This window comes from Cokeromyces recurvatus (genome assembly GCF_025118155.1).
Source record: "Cokeromyces recurvatus strain NRRL 2243 chromosome Unknown BX663scaffold_32, whole genome shotgun sequence".
Lineage (NCBI taxonomy): Eukaryota > Fungi > Mucoromycota > Mucoromycetes > Mucorales > Mucoraceae > Cokeromyces > Cokeromyces recurvatus.
This window is the reverse complement of record NW_026251418.1, coordinates 223,012-241,180: the sequence shown is the minus strand read 5'-3', so window position 1 is coordinate 241,180 and position 18,169 is coordinate 223,012. Positions and strand designations below refer to the sequence as shown.

General features: G+C 33.1%; 5 protein-coding genes across 5 annotated transcripts; 2 read left to right on the top strand and 3 right to left on the bottom strand.

Annotated features, from left to right (window-relative positions):
• Positions 1-2,224: 2,224 nt before the first annotated feature.
• BX663DRAFT_441618 (uncharacterized protein) lies at positions 2,225-3,289 on the top strand (the record flags this gene model as incomplete). Its single annotated transcript, XM_051523472.1, has 2 exons — positions 2,225-2,942; positions 3,024-3,289. The coding sequence occupies 2 exons, from the start codon at positions 2,225-2,227 to the stop codon at positions 3,287-3,289; spliced, it is 984 nt and encodes a 327-aa protein (XP_051379269.1).
• A 6,838-nt stretch (positions 3,290-10,127) lies between these two features.
• Positions 10,128-12,180, top strand: BX663DRAFT_412865 (peptidase family M1-domain-containing protein; the record flags this gene model as incomplete). The annotated part of the gene is made up of 9 exons (XM_051522313.1): positions 10,128-10,352; positions 10,440-10,585; positions 10,646-10,694; positions 10,755-11,036; positions 11,114-11,221; positions 11,289-11,408; positions 11,474-11,573; positions 11,653-11,772; positions 11,843-12,180. Coding segments are annotated over 9 exons (1,488 nt in total), but the record flags the coding sequence as incomplete, so codon positions are not given.
• Positions 12,181-12,576: 396 nt separating this feature from the next.
• On the bottom strand, positions 12,577-14,727 carry BX663DRAFT_522074 (rab-GTPase-TBC domain-containing protein). Its single transcript, XM_051529328.1, has 3 exons — positions 13,634-14,727; positions 13,153-13,545; positions 12,577-13,086 (listed from the first exon to the last, which is right to left on the bottom strand). Exons 1-3 carry the CDS (start codon positions 14,639-14,641, stop codon positions 12,640-12,642), a joined length of 1,848 nt encoding a protein of 615 aa, XP_051379267.1. The 5' UTR covers positions 14,642-14,727; the 3' UTR covers positions 12,577-12,639.
• Positions 14,728-14,913: 186 nt separating this feature from the next.
• On the bottom strand, positions 14,914-16,106 carry BX663DRAFT_441660 (Alpha/Beta hydrolase protein; the record flags this gene model as incomplete). The annotated part of the gene is made up of 5 exons (XM_051523475.1): positions 14,914-15,222; positions 15,295-15,537; positions 15,611-15,760; positions 15,812-15,955; positions 16,032-16,106. 5 exons carry the CDS (start codon positions 16,104-16,106, stop codon positions 14,914-14,916), a joined length of 921 nt encoding a protein of 306 aa, XP_051379266.1.
• Positions 16,107-16,734: 628 nt separating this feature from the next.
• BX663DRAFT_522066 (uncharacterized protein) lies at positions 16,735-18,133 on the bottom strand. Its single transcript, XM_051529327.1, has one exon. It carries the CDS (start codon positions 18,127-18,129, stop codon positions 16,792-16,794), a length of 1,338 nt encoding a protein of 445 aa, XP_051379265.1. The 5' UTR covers positions 18,130-18,133; the 3' UTR covers positions 16,735-16,791.
• Between the last annotated feature and the right edge of the window lie 36 nt (positions 18,134-18,169).

The window sequence follows — 18,169 nt, the reverse complement described above, 5'->3', positions numbered from 1 at the left end:
CGTATCATTTTTCTTCAAGATTCTGCAATTATGAAGAAAAAGTTTCCCGATCACCTTCTTTGAAATAATCCTTTGTTTCAAGATCCATTATACTTACAGTTTGAAAGGTACATAAACATGAATTGATTAATCAAAATTTAAGTGGAATCTTATAAACTTTGTATACTTTACTCCTAATGATTTAAATCATGCCCTTGAAACTACTGAAGAATCTTCTGATCTTTTGCTACAAAGAGCTGTGCCTCACGTTGAAAGCCACCTGAAAGACTTAAAAACACAAGTAACAACATTGACTAATATCAGGTACAGTCATTGACGGCGATTGTGCAATCCTTCTAAGCCTTCACTGCTTCTGTTTTCAAGCATCTGGGGCCTTTTCTCCGCGTAAATACGGAGGCTCACTCCATAATGCAGCAATGGAATCAGATAGTAACGAAGGGCGCTGCATTAAATGTTCGGCTAAACATACCTAGCCAATCTCAGTAACAACAACCAGAACAATCGTCCTCTGCTGTTTCTCCTCAACAGGATTCGCACCAAGAAGAGGTGAGCATTTCTTTAGGGGAGGTTCCTTCAACGAATATTTCTTCATCAATAATTGAAAATGATGCAGAGCTGCCAAGTCGAATATCCCTTTCTTTCCCTTCCAGCTCTGCTTCGTCCCAAGTAGATTACCATCACCACCACTTGTCTTCAGAATCAGGGTCCGGTGTAAATGATACACATGCTCTAGACCTTACGATACAAGTATTTAGAAATGCAGAAACTTTGCCAACTCTTTGGCGCATATGGTTTGACGGACTTCCAGGTTGTCACCCCGTTTGTGATCTTGACAAAGTATACGGAGTCAAGAAATGGAGAGGATCTTCAAAGGAGTCATAGTTTTATCAGCGCCGTCAAAAGGTCATAAAAAAAATTAAAGCCTTTATTACCAATAACAACTATAGCAAAGACGAGGCATTGAGAATTTTGGAAGAGAAACGTGTTAAAAATAGTACTGGTGAATTAAGTTTTCACTGAATCTCTGAGCAGCTCGACACCTTTTTCTCTTTGTCATAAACTACTTAACACTTCTATATTTTGATTCAAATAGTAAATAAAAGCTGTTGGTTTTTTTTTTTTTTTAAAAAAAAAAAAAAAAAAAAAAAAAAAAAAAAAAAAAAAAAAAACATTTTCCTTTCAATTGATTTACAATTGGGCTTCTGATAGCCAACATTGTAAGATTATTGAGTTGGTGTGTTCTTTATACACATATGATGAAATAGTAAGCGAGTTTGATTATTGCAAATTTTATATCAATAGACTTAAATTACCATAAACCAGTTGACCTTACGACGCGGAAAAAAAGAAAGCTTATGTGTATTAAAAAGTTCAATAATAAAAGCATTTTTATTTGTACTGTACCATATGATACTGTGATGGTATACACTGAGAGACTTGAACAGCAAATAAGTCCATTTAATATTGTAAATTCAGGAACAACTTTAATAATTGGTCTGTGCTTAAATTTGATACAAATTCGTTACTTCAGTTATGCGTTTTTCTTTTTCAATTCTTTCTTAATCGTTGTCCTTTACAGCGTTCACTTCTCAAATCTAAGTTCCAACCCTTTCCAGTCAATCAGAAGTCAATCAGACTAACACACGATTAGTCTTGCTATATACTATCAATACGAAAAACTTATTTCTACATCCTATAAATACACTACTTCTCATTCACCTGAAATGTCAGACAGAGCCTTGTACTATGACGGTAAGCAAAATCGAATGTAGCTAAATAAAATAAAGCAAGTGATAACTAATTCTTCTTTCTTACGTCGTTAGAGATTGCATCTTCTTTAATAAACATTGTAAAAGATGTCAACACAGTTACTTATGAAGATTTCTTGATCGACATGAAGACATTTATAATTGACAAATACAACAATCAGAATCTTAATGATTTTAGAGGTTCCTGGAAGACCAAGTTCAAAAAGATTGCAAACGACTTGAAGTATACTGTTGGAAAAGACGACAACAACAATATTTGGCCTAGCATCGTAGCAGAAATTAAAGAAAAGCGAACAAGAGAACAACATAAGCATAGATCAGAATCCTCAACTTCCTCTGCCTCCTCGAATCGAGTTTTAACCTCAGCTGAAAAAGCGCTCGTCATTGAATTTTATAATAAAATAGAAGAAAAAGATAAGGGCACCCTATCAACAGGGAAGAAAATCAGCGAATGCATGCTACGTTTAGCAACCGACTCTATATTCGAGCACCCAGTGCACTCGTACATTTTTGACACTTCAGACCCAGTTTGGGATACCTATTTCACCAAAAAAGAGCTTAAAGAGGCGAAGAATTACAATACCAAATTACGAGTGGATATTCCAGAAGAACTGCAAACATACTTGTCATCATTTGAAAATGAAGAATTTACAACAGCGAGCGATTACTATGACCATGCCTTAGAGCGCAAATTTCCTCTTGGTAAATATTTCAACGAAAGATGGGTACAGCAGAGTGTTGTATCAGCGTGTGAGCTTTTTTATTATCATCAAAACCAACTAAACCTGAAGGAATACTTGGAAGGAAACATGCTGCACGAAGTATGGGAATTTGTCTACAAGTTGTTCAAAGATCGTAAAATTACTATTAAACTTGGAGAGCCTTGTAGTATCGCAACTAGCATGGAAAAAAATAAAAAAAGAAGTTTGGAGGCAATCACGCCCAGAGAGAGAAAAGCCATGGGCTCGAAAATAGATGTCATATTCATCGCGGACAATACCAAACTTGGGGCATGTGAAGCTGGAAAAGGAGATGTGTCTAAAATTGATAATAAATATTTGAATGACGGATTTAAAAAATTGCCGAAAACATTAAGAGACATGTTGATTTCTCAAATTTTTGTAAATCCTGATAAAGCTAATAGTCTGTGTACAGTAGGCTATTTGATGATGGGTAAGTTACAGTATTTAATGTTAAACCACTTTATAAGGCAAAAAAAAAAAAAAGTTTGCTAAAATGATAGTTTACTATTAGGTCTTCACATGGAACTTCTTGTTGTGGACATGCCCTTCGGGAATTTGATTTCGAGAGTTGTAAGATCCTCTCGTTTAATATACCCTGTCAAGACAAAAAATTTTGCAGTGGATTTTATCCCTTTGCTTGAACTTGCCTACACCGGCAAACATATTATGCAAAATAATATAAAAGTGCTCGATGACAGGAAGAGAAAAAAATTGATTGATGATGACGATGATAGCAATGACGATTTGACCGGTGAAATCCCTCTCTCCCTTGTTTAATACACTATTCCCGGAAATTATTCGTTCATAAAAAAAATAAAAAAAATTATTAGAAAAAAATAAAAAATCGTTCACAAAAAGATTTTAAAATTGGTTACTCGCAGGAAATAATCTCGTTCATTTTTCGAAAAAAAATTTTTTTTAACAATGGACCATTTTTTACATGAAGATGGTAAAGGAAACCTTCACAATGAAGAAGGCGAACAAGTTGCAGTTCTTGAGATGAAAGTTGATGAATTAGAATATCCTCTTGAGGATGTTACTAATTACGGCATGTACTTGGACTTGAAGCCACCTGAAAAACCTGCCAAGATTGAACAAGTGGTTACGAAGGACGAATAAAAAAAAAGATAATAACGGAAATAAAAAAAACATACCGAACTTATAAGCCTGAAGTCAAAAGCTACTTTTTTTACCTTATTTATGAGAAAGGGATGAGTGTACGTGCCGCTGCTGAGGAAATAAAAGTGCCTCAAAGTACAGCACAAACTTGGAAAAAGAAAGCCGAGCTTGCTGGGGATGAAGAAATGAGCCTGAGACAAACTGGAAGTGGTAGAAAAGCTGGTAGACCTCCTGTTCTTACAGAGTAACATAAACAGTTTCTGATCAATTTCATTGACGAAAAGTCATCTTCTACATTGGAAGAAATGATAGAAAGTCTCACTAGTCAATTCCCCGGTATTGAAATAAAAAAATCAGCAGTTCATAACTTTGTAACCAAGAAATGCAATATCACCCTTAAATGAGCTCATTTCCACTCAATAGAAAGAAATAGTCCTGAAAAAATTGAGGAGCGGTACCACTGGGTGAAAAAGATACTTGAAACTGATATGGATTATTTCAGCAATTGCGTTTTCATAGATGAAGCTGCGTTTCATATTAACATGAAGAGATCAGTAGCTTGGTCTAGAAAAGGAAAAAGGGCTGTAGTTGTTGTGCCTAAAACTAGGGCAAAAACAACAACTATACTAGGTGCCATATGTGCACATGGCGTAGTTAATATTAGAGTAAGACGACCAAAAATTCAGGCTCCAAATAAAAAAAAGAAAAGCAGAGGGAAGTAAACCTGTTCCTAAACAAGCAACGAAAGGGGACACAGTTACTGGTCATTATTTCAACTTCATTGCTAGCTGTTTAGATGCCATAGACTTATATCCAGAATTTAAGGACTATTATCTGGTAATAGATAATGCCCCCATTCATAAGCACGAAGATATACAGAAGTATATTGAAGGTTGTGGATATCGTTGCATATATCTTCCTTCTTACTCACCCGAATTGAACCCTATTGAACAATTTTGGTCAGTAGTCAAAAGTAAACTTAAGCGAAAAAAGTTATTGGAGGAAGAGACAATGACATCAAGAATCCGAGATTCATACAACAATATTTTGCTCAGTGACTTTCAAGGTTTCTGCCACTACTCTGTTGATAAGTTTAATGATTGCTTGAATCGAAAGATAGTTTAATGTTTTGCTTATTTCGTTCACTAAAAACAAATGAAATTCAAAATCTTTTTGTAAACTATTTTTTTTTCTTTTGTGAACGAAATTTTTATTTTTTTATGAACGAATAATTTCCGGAAATAGTGTAATAATTTACAAGAGCATAGTCAACGCTTAGGTTATCGCTGGAATCCACTGAAATGTGCTATACTGGCTCCTAGTTCTGATAGTTGTTCTTATTCTCTGTATGGCACTACACTACCTCGTCAGACATCCTTTTCCTACTTGGGTATCTCTATTAGCTCTGGTGGTCTCTTGAACACAGCTGAATTAGTGCAGAACAATATTAATAAGGCGCTTCAAACTATGAATCAAATGACGTCCCTCGGTGTCAATCACAAAGGTTTTGATCAGCTTCTCTCTGTCCGTTTTTACATTCAAATAGTACGTGCTCAGCTTGAATATGGCCTCGCTATTAACTCGGTCTCTGCTACTCAAATCACAAAATTAGAAGCATGTCAAACACAATGTATCCGAAAAATTTTTGGCGGTAGTACTCGGTCCTCAACTAAAGTTATGTTGCACTTGGTCAACCTGCCCACAATGAAGGAACGTGTTCACCTCCTGCAAGCTAAATTCTTACTTCGGTCTATCTACTCTCCGAACGATACTCTTGTTTCCAAGTTTTTACCACATATACGCCCCTCTTCAAGCCATTCTCAATGGTATAAGCTTTCGAAAACACCTATCTGGCAACGGTATACTGCTTCTTTTGACGATAATATTTATGATCCTCGTGCTTTTGCTGGTATCAGTAAAGCATACCTGAAAGATAATCTTGGTGATCGACGAAACAGTAAGAATGCCGTTCTCTTGTCTGCCTGCCGTCCTACCCTAGGTATCGATCCTATCCTCTGGTTACCTATGTCAAATGCAGAACGCAACCGAATAGTCCGCTGGCTTCTAAGTTGGTTACCTGGTGGTGCCCCTAAACCGTGCATCTATCATCCTAATGCATTGTTCACAAGATCCCATGCTATATGGTGTCTACATATGCATCGACGATTACAGATGCCTTTGACCGAACCCGACCCTTTGTCCTTCCTCTTGAGTAAGCTGCCAAATAAACAAAAACGCAGGCCACCAATCTCATCAGCTTTCAACTCATCTGTCTTTTCCGCCTGGACGATTCGTTGGCCTTCTATGTGCCTTATACTTTTTGAACTTGACTATCTTCATCATGACAAACTTCCTCCAGAAACTGCCCCCTTAGTACAAAACTTGTAAACTAGCTACGTAACTCTGAATCTAGTATTTATTGATATATCTTGCTTTTCCTCTTCCCTTCTCTTTCTTTTTTACCCTTTTGCCTATCAAAAGGTTTTTTAGTACATTTTTATTCTTTCTCGAACTGACCCGGGCAATCCAATACGCCAGTATTATGTGCTCACATGGGTTGTTCAAATTTTTGTTATAAAATTTTTTGTTATAAATAAAATAATTCTTAATCGTATATGTATTTATTTATGTAAAGTTACATTATTTTATGAATCATTTTATTTGATATCCTTCTCCTTTACATCAATAGTTTTACTTACCATTGTCTTATAAATATGAATAATAGTATTTCATGCGAAAAAAAAAGGGGGATTTCGGGCATTTCTGGCTGTATACATGTTCCTTGTAGGCCGCACTCTTTGATTACTCAAAGATCTTTATCTTCAATACATACTCAGACGTTGGCTTCTTGCCAGAGGAGCAAATGTCTTTCTTTATTAAGTCGGATTTCTTGAGTTTTTGCTCAGAATTTTTACAAAAAAGTATGTATAGACCCAATACTTACTAATAAGCATTATTCTTTGTTTCTTTTTTTTATTATTTGAACTATTAAAGGCAAAAGGAAACAATAATTAAGAGCACTATATGTATTAGAAAGTGCTCTTTGTGCAACTCATTCTTTTAATTTTCTAAAAAATGATATTGCTGGCAAAAGCATTGAGGAAAGTATCAAACAAAAGCTGCTCGAGGCACGCTATAAAACGCCTTGTCTCAAGTTAAAGCATTAATAACTGAACATGAACAATCAATAACGAAGCATGTTCCAATGATGATACTGAAAACTCCACTTCAGAAGATATGTCAAAGATGATATGTACTGTGTTATTGAACCAAATTTCAAGGTATTAGTATTTGTAATATGTGGATTGTTATGTAAAATAGAGATGCCGACGCAGAAGCAATTACAAGAAACGTTAAAAATTGCCAGTTGAAGTATTCGATCGTACTGAGGATTTCCAGTAACATCTTCAAAAAGACTCGATATATTCCAACAAGTTTACGTTATTGATCCTGTTAGGGTTAAACGGGTTGGGCAAGAAGAAGTTGAAAAACGTAGCCGTGGTCCAACTATTGAAAGGAAAGTGTTCCTAACGAGCTTGGACAAAAAATAGTTGATCTATAAGACGATACTAACGCAGAAGAAAGCAAAATCTATATATTAAAGAGGGGATGTAACTGACGTCTATTATCAAAGAAAAACGAAACATTCGAAAGGATGGTCATTTGGAACACAATAAAATCATCTTTATTCAAAAAAGCCAATCAGAAAAAACTTCGCTAATTTACAATTTAGTTACTTACCCTACAACTAGTGACCTTGTTGCTGAAATCCTGATGAGGTTCGCATTCAAGGGCAGAAAAACAACAAAGATCCATTCTATGCTTTTTTTTTTCGATTTTAAATGAAGTGAAGACGCCATGAAAATATTATAAAATTTCTTTACAAAGATCTGATATGCTTTGAAAATGTTAAGAGTCGTTTTATGCTAATATCGCTCGAGATAAATGAGAAAACCCGATTTTTAAAAATTCATCTTTGTAAAAAATCTAATCTGGCAATATAGGTCATTACTATAGATACACAGTTTTTTTTTTCTACATGCTATATTATTAAAATAATATTTACAGGCTTTTAATAACAATAGTTTGATATTGTAAATTAATTATAAAATCAATGAAGAGTTTATTAATCAACTTTACTTTCCTAGCAATTCGATTTATAATGAATTAATGGGCTAATCAAGTTATGTTTAATTAGTGTCAATTGATAGGCATTTCGATCCAACATACATGGTAACACATCATCTACATACATCATATTATTAATACTGATAACAGGCTTTTGTCGCCAAATCGACTTCTTCCTAATAAATACACTTCTTGGCAGCGGCACAACTATTACTATACTTAGAATTTTTACTAAGAAAATGCTACCGTAAGCTTTTTGTCTATATCAGGATTATGTAGTATTTCTATAATAATAAACGTTGTCAAAATAAAGTTTTCAAGCAAATAACAAGAAACCAGGCATCTAGACTGGCTGCTGTGTATATATAATGATGTATTACATAATATATTATAATATACAGATCAGAGTCATGAAGGGCCGAATGATATTATAGTTATTAGTTGTACACTTTATGCATACAATATTAGTTGATTTCAGTTTATAAGACATTCTTGTGATGAGAAAAAACAATATTATAATAAATACTAACTTTACGAAATAATAATAAGCAAAACATAGTATAAAGATATATGAATTATAGATTATACCTATTAGTTATATATACACATTATTATTATAATATTGTCTAATATACTAACTTATAAATATAATCATATACTATCTATACACTATACAATATAATGACATTTATTCAAGTAGTATAGTAAGGAATGAATATAATACAAAGCATCTTCCCTATATCTTTCATAAGTATAAGCATACGAGATTTCATTATTTGGTTTCAAGGAAAATAACCGGCTAGACCAAGCACCAATAATTTAATATTTATTAGAGTTAACTGAGATGAATTCTCAGTCAGGGCAAAGACTAGAGCTCAAACACAGTAACTTTAATTATTCTATGAAAAATTATTCTTTCATTCTGTTCCTGACGCGAAGTAACCCGTTCTCCACAAGATATAAATTAGGATCCATCTTGCACTCATCTTCTAAAAAAAATTAAGTTTTTAAGTTTTATTTTAAATTTTTTATTGATAATAAAAGCTTTATACAAAGTTTTCACAGATTTATTCTGTCTTATTCTTTTGTTATCTTTATCTTATCAACACTGACTTTATAAAAAGATGTCTTTCTCAGCTTCAAGGTCTAGAACCTCTACTGACAGGAATAACCACGAGAAGGTGAAGACAGTATATTCCCAACCCCCAGATCCCAACAAGCTTACAATTGTCATCAAAAGAACTCTGGTCCGAGCTTCTGAGAGCGTCTGCGATCCAGTCATCAGTTGATTGAAGCACTAGAAGTATTGACACTACTGCATTCCCAACCAAAACTCTGGTCCGAGCTTCTAAGAGCGTCTGCAATCCAGTCAAAAGGTAAGAAAAGCACCCCAGATCCCAAAGCGTCAATCCAACATTGTCCTGACTCTGACTTGGGCAATCCAGTAGAGAGAGCTCCTGCGGTCAGTCACAAGACAACAAAGCACCACAACTGCAAACTTAACTCTTACTCTCTTAACTCTGGTCCGAACTTCTAAGAGTGTCTGCAATCCAGTCATAAGAAAATAAAAGTTATAGAAAGAAAAGAACACGTAATCCAAATGAAAGTGTGGGAAATAATTATTCAAAGTGCGGGATTAAAAAAAAAAAAAGTCATTATATATTTTATCCAATCACATGATAGTTTTTCTCTACTTATATTTTAACCTTTTGTTTATGCTTACCTCTTTTTTTTTTTTTATGAACGGCTTTTATATTGTTATGGACAATGCACCTATTCATATACATAGTGATATTGACGAATTGATCACTTTAAGAGGCTATAGAAGCATATATCTTCCCCCCATATTCACCTGAGCTAAAACCCAATTGAGCAATTTTGGTCTAGTTGTAAAGAACAAGGTCAAGAGGGGCACGTTTTCTGATGATGAAGATCTCAAGACAAAGATTACAGATGCATGCAACAATGTTCCTATTCAACATGTGAAAGCTTTTATACAACACTCTTGTAATCAATTCGAAAAGTGTAGAAATAAAGAACCCTTATGATCATATAAATCCTTTTCGCTTCACAAAAAAACCGCGATTTGATTTTTGAGGAGAAACCCGCAATTTGATGCTGCGTTCACTGTATTGCCTCAAAAAAATATGTATGTGTATGCATGTATTTTTTTTTTCTTTTTCTTTTTTTTTTTTAATAATCAATGGTGCTTCATCATTTACAAAAAAGGGAAATTATTCTCAAAAAGGAAAGCTTAATTCTTGTATATGAAATAAATTTTTCCAAAAAAAAAAAAATTTATATCATGTTTCGTGTTTTTTCAGCTATTTTACTTTTCTTTCTTTCCACTTTACTTTATTTATACCAGATGTGTGTCCCATCATCGACTATTGATTTAAGCACACAGGCAAATCTCGACCAAGTCAAGACAACTCATGTTCACTTGAATTGGAATGTTGATTTTGACAATCAAAATATTTACGGAAATGTTGTTTTAGATTTAGTTACTTTGATAGATGATGTTGATAAAGTTATTTTGGATACTAGTTATTTGGATATTGAATCAGTTTCTTTTGGCGAGCAAAAGTTGAATGTAATTTTAATAAAAATTAAGCAATTTGTCATGCTTCTTAACCTTCCATTCTTTTTTTTTTTTTTTTTTTTTTTTTTTTTTTTTTAGTTTCAAGTAGCTGAAAGATATGCAAGCTTGGGATCTGCTTTGATAATCGATTTACCTAAAGTTGAAAAGGCAGGAACAAACTTTCAAATTAAAATTAATTATTCTACAACTGAAAAGTGTACTGCTGTTCAATTCTTAACACCTGAGTATGAATTTATTATGTTTTGTAAATGTGTTTATTCTTTAACATCTATTTTGCTACATAGACAAACTCTTGGTGGTAAACATCCTTATTTATTCTCTCAAAGTGAGGCTGTAAGTACATAATAGAAAGTATAGATAGTCCCGTATTAATTATTATAATTTATAATCAAGATCCACGGTCGTGCCATGATTCCTTGTCAAGATTCACCTTCCGTCAAAGTAACTTATTCAGCTTCCGTTAAATCTCGTCTCCCTGTTGTTATGTCTGCTCTTTTAACTGGTGTCGATGAAGATACTGATGGCTTCAAGACATATCACTTTAGTCAAAAGACCACTATTCCTTCTTACTTGATTGCTATTGCTGTCGGTAATTTAGTAGGTCGTGAAATTGGTCCTCGTAGCACTGTTTGGTGTGAACCTGAAATGATTGAACAAGCTGCTTGGGAATTTTCTGTAAAGTATAAGCATTAAAGATATATGCATATATATAAAGAGATAAAGAAAGAGAATGTATATTAAGTATTTTATAGGATACTGAATCATTTGTGGCCACTGGTGAAGCTTTATTAACTCCTTATGAATGGGGTCGTTATGATCTATTAGTTCTTCCTCCTTCTTTTCCTTATGGTGGCATGGAAGTAAGTATGCCTTTTTGAGTTGTATACTAATAATTCTTTTATTAAATGCATTGGTTTACTATTCTAGAATCCTTGTCTTACCTTTGTTACTCCAACATTGTTGGCTGGGGATAAAAGTGCTGTCAATGTAATTGCTCATGAGATTGCTCATAGTTGGATGGGTAATTTAGTCACCACTAATTCTTGGGTAAGTTATCTTTATCCCTAGCATCTACTATTTTATTTGATCATTTACTTACAAAATAACAATAGAAACATTATTGGTTAAACGAAGGATGGACTGTTTTTATTGAACGTAAAATTCTTGGTCGTCTTAATGGTGAAGCTACAAGACAATTTGAAGCTTTAAGTGGTACGTATATACATGCGGTTTTGTATAGTTCAATGTTTTTTTTTTTAATCATAACATATATACATATGTATATATATAGGCCTTAAGGCGTTACAGGAAAGTGTTGAATTATTTGGTAAGGATTCTCCCAAGACAGTCTTGAATCCTGACCTTCGTAATGGTGCAGATCCAGATGACTTTTTTTCAAAGGTCCCTTATGGTAAGCGTTTTGATTAGAGTCTTTTATTAAGGAATTATCTTAATAATGAATTATTACTACTTGATAATAGAAAAGGGTTTCAATCTTTTATATCATATTGAAAAGGTTGTTGGTGGTCCTGCTATCTTTGAACCTTATATGAAAGCCTATGTTGAACATTTCGCTTCTAAATCTATTTCTACTCAAGATTGGAAAGATTTCTTATTCCAATATATGGAAAAGACACATGGTCCTGCTATGATTGAAAAGTTAAATACAATTGATTTTGATGCTTGGATTAATAAGCCAGGTATGCCACCAGTGGATCCTGACTTTGATACTACACTTGCTGATGCTTGTATCGATCTTGCAAAGCGTTGGGACAAGGCTCGCGAAGATCAAGACTTATCTTCTTTCTCTTCAAAGGACATTGAAAACTTTTCTGCCGGTCAAAAGATTGTTTTCTTGGAAAAATTAACTGATACTGAGCCTTTACCACATCATTTGATTAAAAAAATGGATGAGCTCTATAACTTTACTCCCAATCATAATGCAGATTTACGTCTTCGTTGGCAGCAATTATGTTTGATGACAAGTTATGAACCAATCTATCCTGAGGTTGTCAAGTTCATTACTGAGCAAGGTCGTATGAAGTTTGTTCGTCCTCTTTATCGTCTTCTTCATCAAGCAAAGAATGGAGCTCAATTGGCTAAAGATACTTATTTGAAGCACAAGTCCTTTTACCATCCAATTGCTGCTCAGCTTATTGAAAAGGATATTGGTTTAGCCAAATCATCATAATAATAATAAAATAGACAGATAATTTTTTTTTTAAAAAAAAAATAAGGCCTTTATTCAATTCTTGTTTTATATTCATTATAATATCATCTAAATAAGGTCTACTTCTAATTCAGATAATTTATCTTCAAGAATTGTATTCGTTTCGATAAGATATGCATTTTGTTTCACTAATTCCTCAAACTTTTGTTGCTGCTTACCATTAACAGATGTCTTTATTTTCTCCACTTTTACCTTCATGACTGATAATTCATGTTTTAGCTGTTGATTTTCAACATCTAAATTCACCCTATTTATCTTTGCTTGAATTAACTGTTGTGCTACCTCTTGATGCTCTAATTCCAATGTCTTGTAAGAGTGTTGTAACTCTGTCAATTGCTTTTGTAATTTAATATTTTCACGTTTTATATCATCTTCAATAGACTGGATTTTAGCCTCCTTTTTTGCTTTAACCTGATATTGTTTTGAAAGTTTAGATAATAAGCGTAATGAAATGTCGAAAGTATATGCATCTTGAACAAATTGGAAAGCATCATCCTAAATAATGATAACAATAAGTACTATGTGTTTATATGAATCATTTCTACTTTTTTTGTATAATACCTTGTATACATCAAAAACATGATTAGAAAAGAATTCTAATAAGTTTTCAAATTCTAGACTTAAAATTGTTTGCTGATTCTTTTTCATTAGAGCCAAAGTAAAATGAAGAATGACTTGAGAGCCCTCCACAAATAGAAGATCAAAGACCCGGTAAACTAAATCTAGAGGACATCGATAAGCAAATAAAGTCATAAACCATTGTGAAGCATACATGCTAGGTAATACGCCTTGAGCATCTAAATGATGAAATACTTGAGGTACATGCATCTTTAAGAGTTGATTAAATTGATACATTCGTTCATGTAAAGTTTCCATTTGAGGCGTAAAATGTCCTCTTAATCCATATTGAGTCATTAATTTAATAAGTACACTAAAAGCAGCTTCATCGGGCATCTAGTAATATATATATAAGTGACTCGCGCTCTTTTTTTTCTACCTCCCTCCCCTCCCCCCTCTCCTTTTCTATATGCATATATATTACATGTAATAAAAGGCAGCCCACAACAAAATGTATGCCCTGACAATAACCAACATTTTGATCAAATAAACTATAAGCCTTTATCACATTAAATAGCATCTGCTGTCCATCTTTTTCCTTAAAGAAAGGTAAATTTGGAAATGCTCGTGAGACATCTCTCTTCATTAATTTTTCGTATGGACTTGTCTTATCAAGTAATTCACGATATTCATTCTCGATCAAGTCATTATCAGTTTCAGAATCAGAAAATATTCTCCATAATTTACCGCGTAATTGAGGTGGCATACCGTTACTTAATTGTAAACGAAGCTTAGTATGTTCTGTTTTGTTGACATGATTGAAATTAAATATAACAGATGTCCAAAATGCTTTATATATACATATAAAAAGAAAACAGTTAATATGTAAAAAGTTCTCATATAGATGTAAATAAATAAATAAATAAATATATACAGTTATACCCCAATCTACATCTTCCTGCTGTTCTTCTTTTAATAATTCTAAATTATGACTAGTTTCCTCCTTTAACTGTATTTGTTTAGTAAAGTTATGATTTCCTTTTCTTGAAGTGAATTTAGCTAATAATTTATCATAATAACTAACTAGCAATGCACTATTATTATTTTCAACGATTGAATCTTGTCGTGTTTGAGTTGATTTTATGAAAGAGTCACTACTACGACTATTGCTACTGCTACTGTTACTGCTACTTACTTGTTTCGGTAAGCTTGGGGTTTGACAATCCTCATTATTGTATATTTTTATACCTTGTAACGATCCGTATTGCTGCAAATCCGAGTTCTCTATGCTATCAACTTTTGTACTTGAAGCATCTTCAAATTCATCTGAGGAAGAATAGTTACATACATCATCATCCGGAATTACTTTTTGAAAATCAAATTGATCTACATCCTTAAAATCAAGTAAAATCACATTCGACTCCAAATCTGATTTCATTGTTGATTTTATATTTTGTTGCTTGCTTACATTTAAAGTATTATTAGTTTCCATTTTAATGAGATAAAAATAGGAAGAAGAAGAAGAAAAGGAGAGAAAGCAAAACTGGTTTTGAATTCTTATTATGCAGCTTGCTTGATGCGTGACTATCATTATGAACCTGCAACACGCTTTTTTTTATATACATATATGAATGAACGACGTAAACTGTCAATTTAAATCCTACTTCGTAGACTACAGCTAAAAGTAACAGGGTCTGATTTTTAAGCATTATAAATGAATAAATGATTTTTTTTGCTCTTCTTTATTTATTATTAACTTGCTCGTCATAAATTCATGATAGGAGGAATCGTTGCTTTACTGTTTAGAGTTGCGTCAGTAGTGGTGAATGGAACATCTCTTTCATCATAAAAGTCCCATAAGCCACAATCTGCACAATCTTCTTCTTCAACACAGTGGGGTAAAGGAAATGAATCAGGTTGTTTTAAGATATTTTCGATAACATCATGTATTCGATGTAACCTAATATCTACTCTCCATCCATTTTCCTTTACTGTATCCCAAATACATACTTTACCTGTATGACAACGAGATTCCATAGCATATCCACCATACCAACAACTACTAGAAGGACCCTAGTAACATATTATAAATCATATATCCAATCATATCAAAAAATAAATAAATAAATAAATAAAAGATCTTACTGTGCATACACCAACAAAGATAGGATCTGCTGTATGACCAAAATGCCAAATTGGTAAATTAATACCAGGACTATGTGGCAAATGTAGTCTAGTGGATGCTAATCTATCTCCGGGTATTTCAAACGTAACAGCAGGAACCCCAAATGTTTGTCCAACTAAACTAGCTAATGCACCACCTAAAGAATGACCTGTAATCCATATTGAACTGGTTTTATATTTCCCGTAAACATCTTTGTATATATCCTATATTATTATGAAATTTTGTTAGTCAAATATATATATATATATATTATATATACATGCCTAAATACTTTACCAGTGCATGGTCATAATATAATTCGGATTGGTCGATATTCTTTTGTAAACAACTCAATTCGCATTTGTATTCGTTTCCTTTAAAACAATTACATACTGGTGTCCAAGCTCTACTAATCCTTGCACAACAACAAGAAAACAACATATTATCCTGTAAGAAAAGCAGTGAGTAACTAGTAAAATAAGTTATACTCACATTTACATTAAGCTTATCTTTTTCTCCTGTTGGTCCACCTGTCCATAATCCTGCACTTGTACCTTTTATACTGATAACAATCAAAGAATCGTCGTCATTAGCAAAAATATGGCCTCGAATACCATCAGAATCCCAACCAAACGAATTATTCTATTATAAACATGAATATCTATATGTATATATATATGTATATCTGACTATGTTATTATTCATTGTTGCTTGTTACCAATTGCCAAGGTGGCTCAATATCATACCATTCTGTATCATTCAAATTAATATCCAAATAAGCATTGTTTGTCATCATAGCTAAAGCTAGTATGGTGGCTCTATCAGTAACGTCTGGTACAAGATCTAAGGCTGACTCTAGATAGGTCGGTCTTACTTCATTACGGATTTTAGTCCATCTAGCTAATTGTCCTGATGATATATTTCTCAACTTTAGTAATTCTTCAACATCAATGGCATTAGGTCGGCTAATGATTGAAAGTTTACTTTTCACCGAAATTTCTGTTTGAATGGATAAATTGTCTTCAACATTTAATTTTCTAAAAAGACATGGAGTACGATGATAAACACTTTTTAGTTTCAAAGTATTTAACTGTTGATTGCGGCTATTTGAAAAGAAGGGCTTATGTTGTATCTGATATGCCTGATTAATTATGGCAAATGTAGAAATGATATAAAGCAAAAATAAAGTCATGATAAGGAAAAAAAAAAGAAAAGTAAAGAAAAACTGTTTATGCAGTTCCTTAAAACAAAAAAAAAACTACCAATAAAAAACTCACATGGAGAACATTACATAATAAAAATAGTCATTATTCCCCTTTTTAATCCCTTGATCAATAATATTGTTTTTATATGAAAATTATCAATATGCAAAGAATGATAAGGGGATCTGAGGTATTATTTTTTTTTTTTTTTTTTTTTTTTTTTTTTTTTTTTTTTTTTTTTTGCAGGAACAAACAATGAGGGTGTAAATAAATTTGTTAATATTTTAAAGGCGATTTAACTTCTTGTCTTCGACCTCGTGCTCGAGCCCATTCCATATAAGCCTTATTTTGTTGTTCACATAAAGTCAATAATACTTTTCTCTGAACTAGTTCTGCTACAGCTTCCCAATCTGTTATCTTGTGACATTCTTTCATTTCAAAAACAGACAAGTTGGGACAATAACGAATACAAGCATAGATGGAAGCATTTGTAATCTTTGAACAGCTATTAACGGATATACGCTCAAGTCCTTGATTACAATGTTTAGCCAGCGATTGTATACAAGAATCATCTACATCACATCCTGCTAGTCCTAAAACAGTCACCTGTGTATGCTTCGCCATTAATGAAATCGATTTATACGAAACCCGCTCATGGTCCCTAATGCGGCCTACATTCAAATGCTTTAGTCTGGGACAATGAAAGGCTATGGCTGATAAGGAAATATCTGAAACTTGTCCACAAGCTCTTAAATCCAAATGCTCTAAATCGTGGCAATACTTGGCAACGTTCAATATCGCGTCATCTGTAATCTGATGACAACCTGCTAAGGATAAAAACGTCAGTTGTTTATGAACCAAGAAGGGAGTCAATGCGTCATTAGACAAGTAATCACAAATATAAATGTCAAGGTATTTAAGTTTAGTGGCATATTGACCTATTTGATAAAGTGGCTTATTAAGTGTCTTTTGTTTAATTTTACGGATGCAGAGTGATCGTAAGGAGTTGCGGTAAGTCTCTAAGCGAGCTGCCCTTGTAAACTTGCATTGGTAATATGTGTTGAGACATTTGATATGTTCTATTTCTGTAAAGACATATTCGGGTGATATCTGTTTATCAGTGATGACATATTCATGATGATAATTATTTTGTTCCAAATTTATAAAGGAGTCCTCAGAGGAGGTATGAATGGTAGATGATGTAGATATACTAGATACAGATGAGGAACGACTTGATGATAATAAATGGATAGATTCATTTGAATTTACAGTCGACAATCCTACTGCTAATAGTGCAGCATCATTTGATAGCGTTGATAAGAAGTTTGGAAAGAGCAAAGATGTAGGTCGAGCTCCAATAACAGAAGCAAAATCTATCAATGATTCTAAATCCCCATCTCCATTTTCAAAGAATACATTTCTCCATAAAATACGGCTTGCACAATCATGCCAAAGACGATTAACGATTAAACAAGGATATATGTCTGTATATACTTTCTTTTTTGATTCTTCTTGGCATAATGATGATAGTGGATGATTTATAAGAAATGATAAAATATGATAAACAATTTCTGGTAAAGAAACCGCTAAATGAGTCTGTTCTTTCAAAGACATGTATAATATATGTATATAAATATATAAATAAACTGAAGAA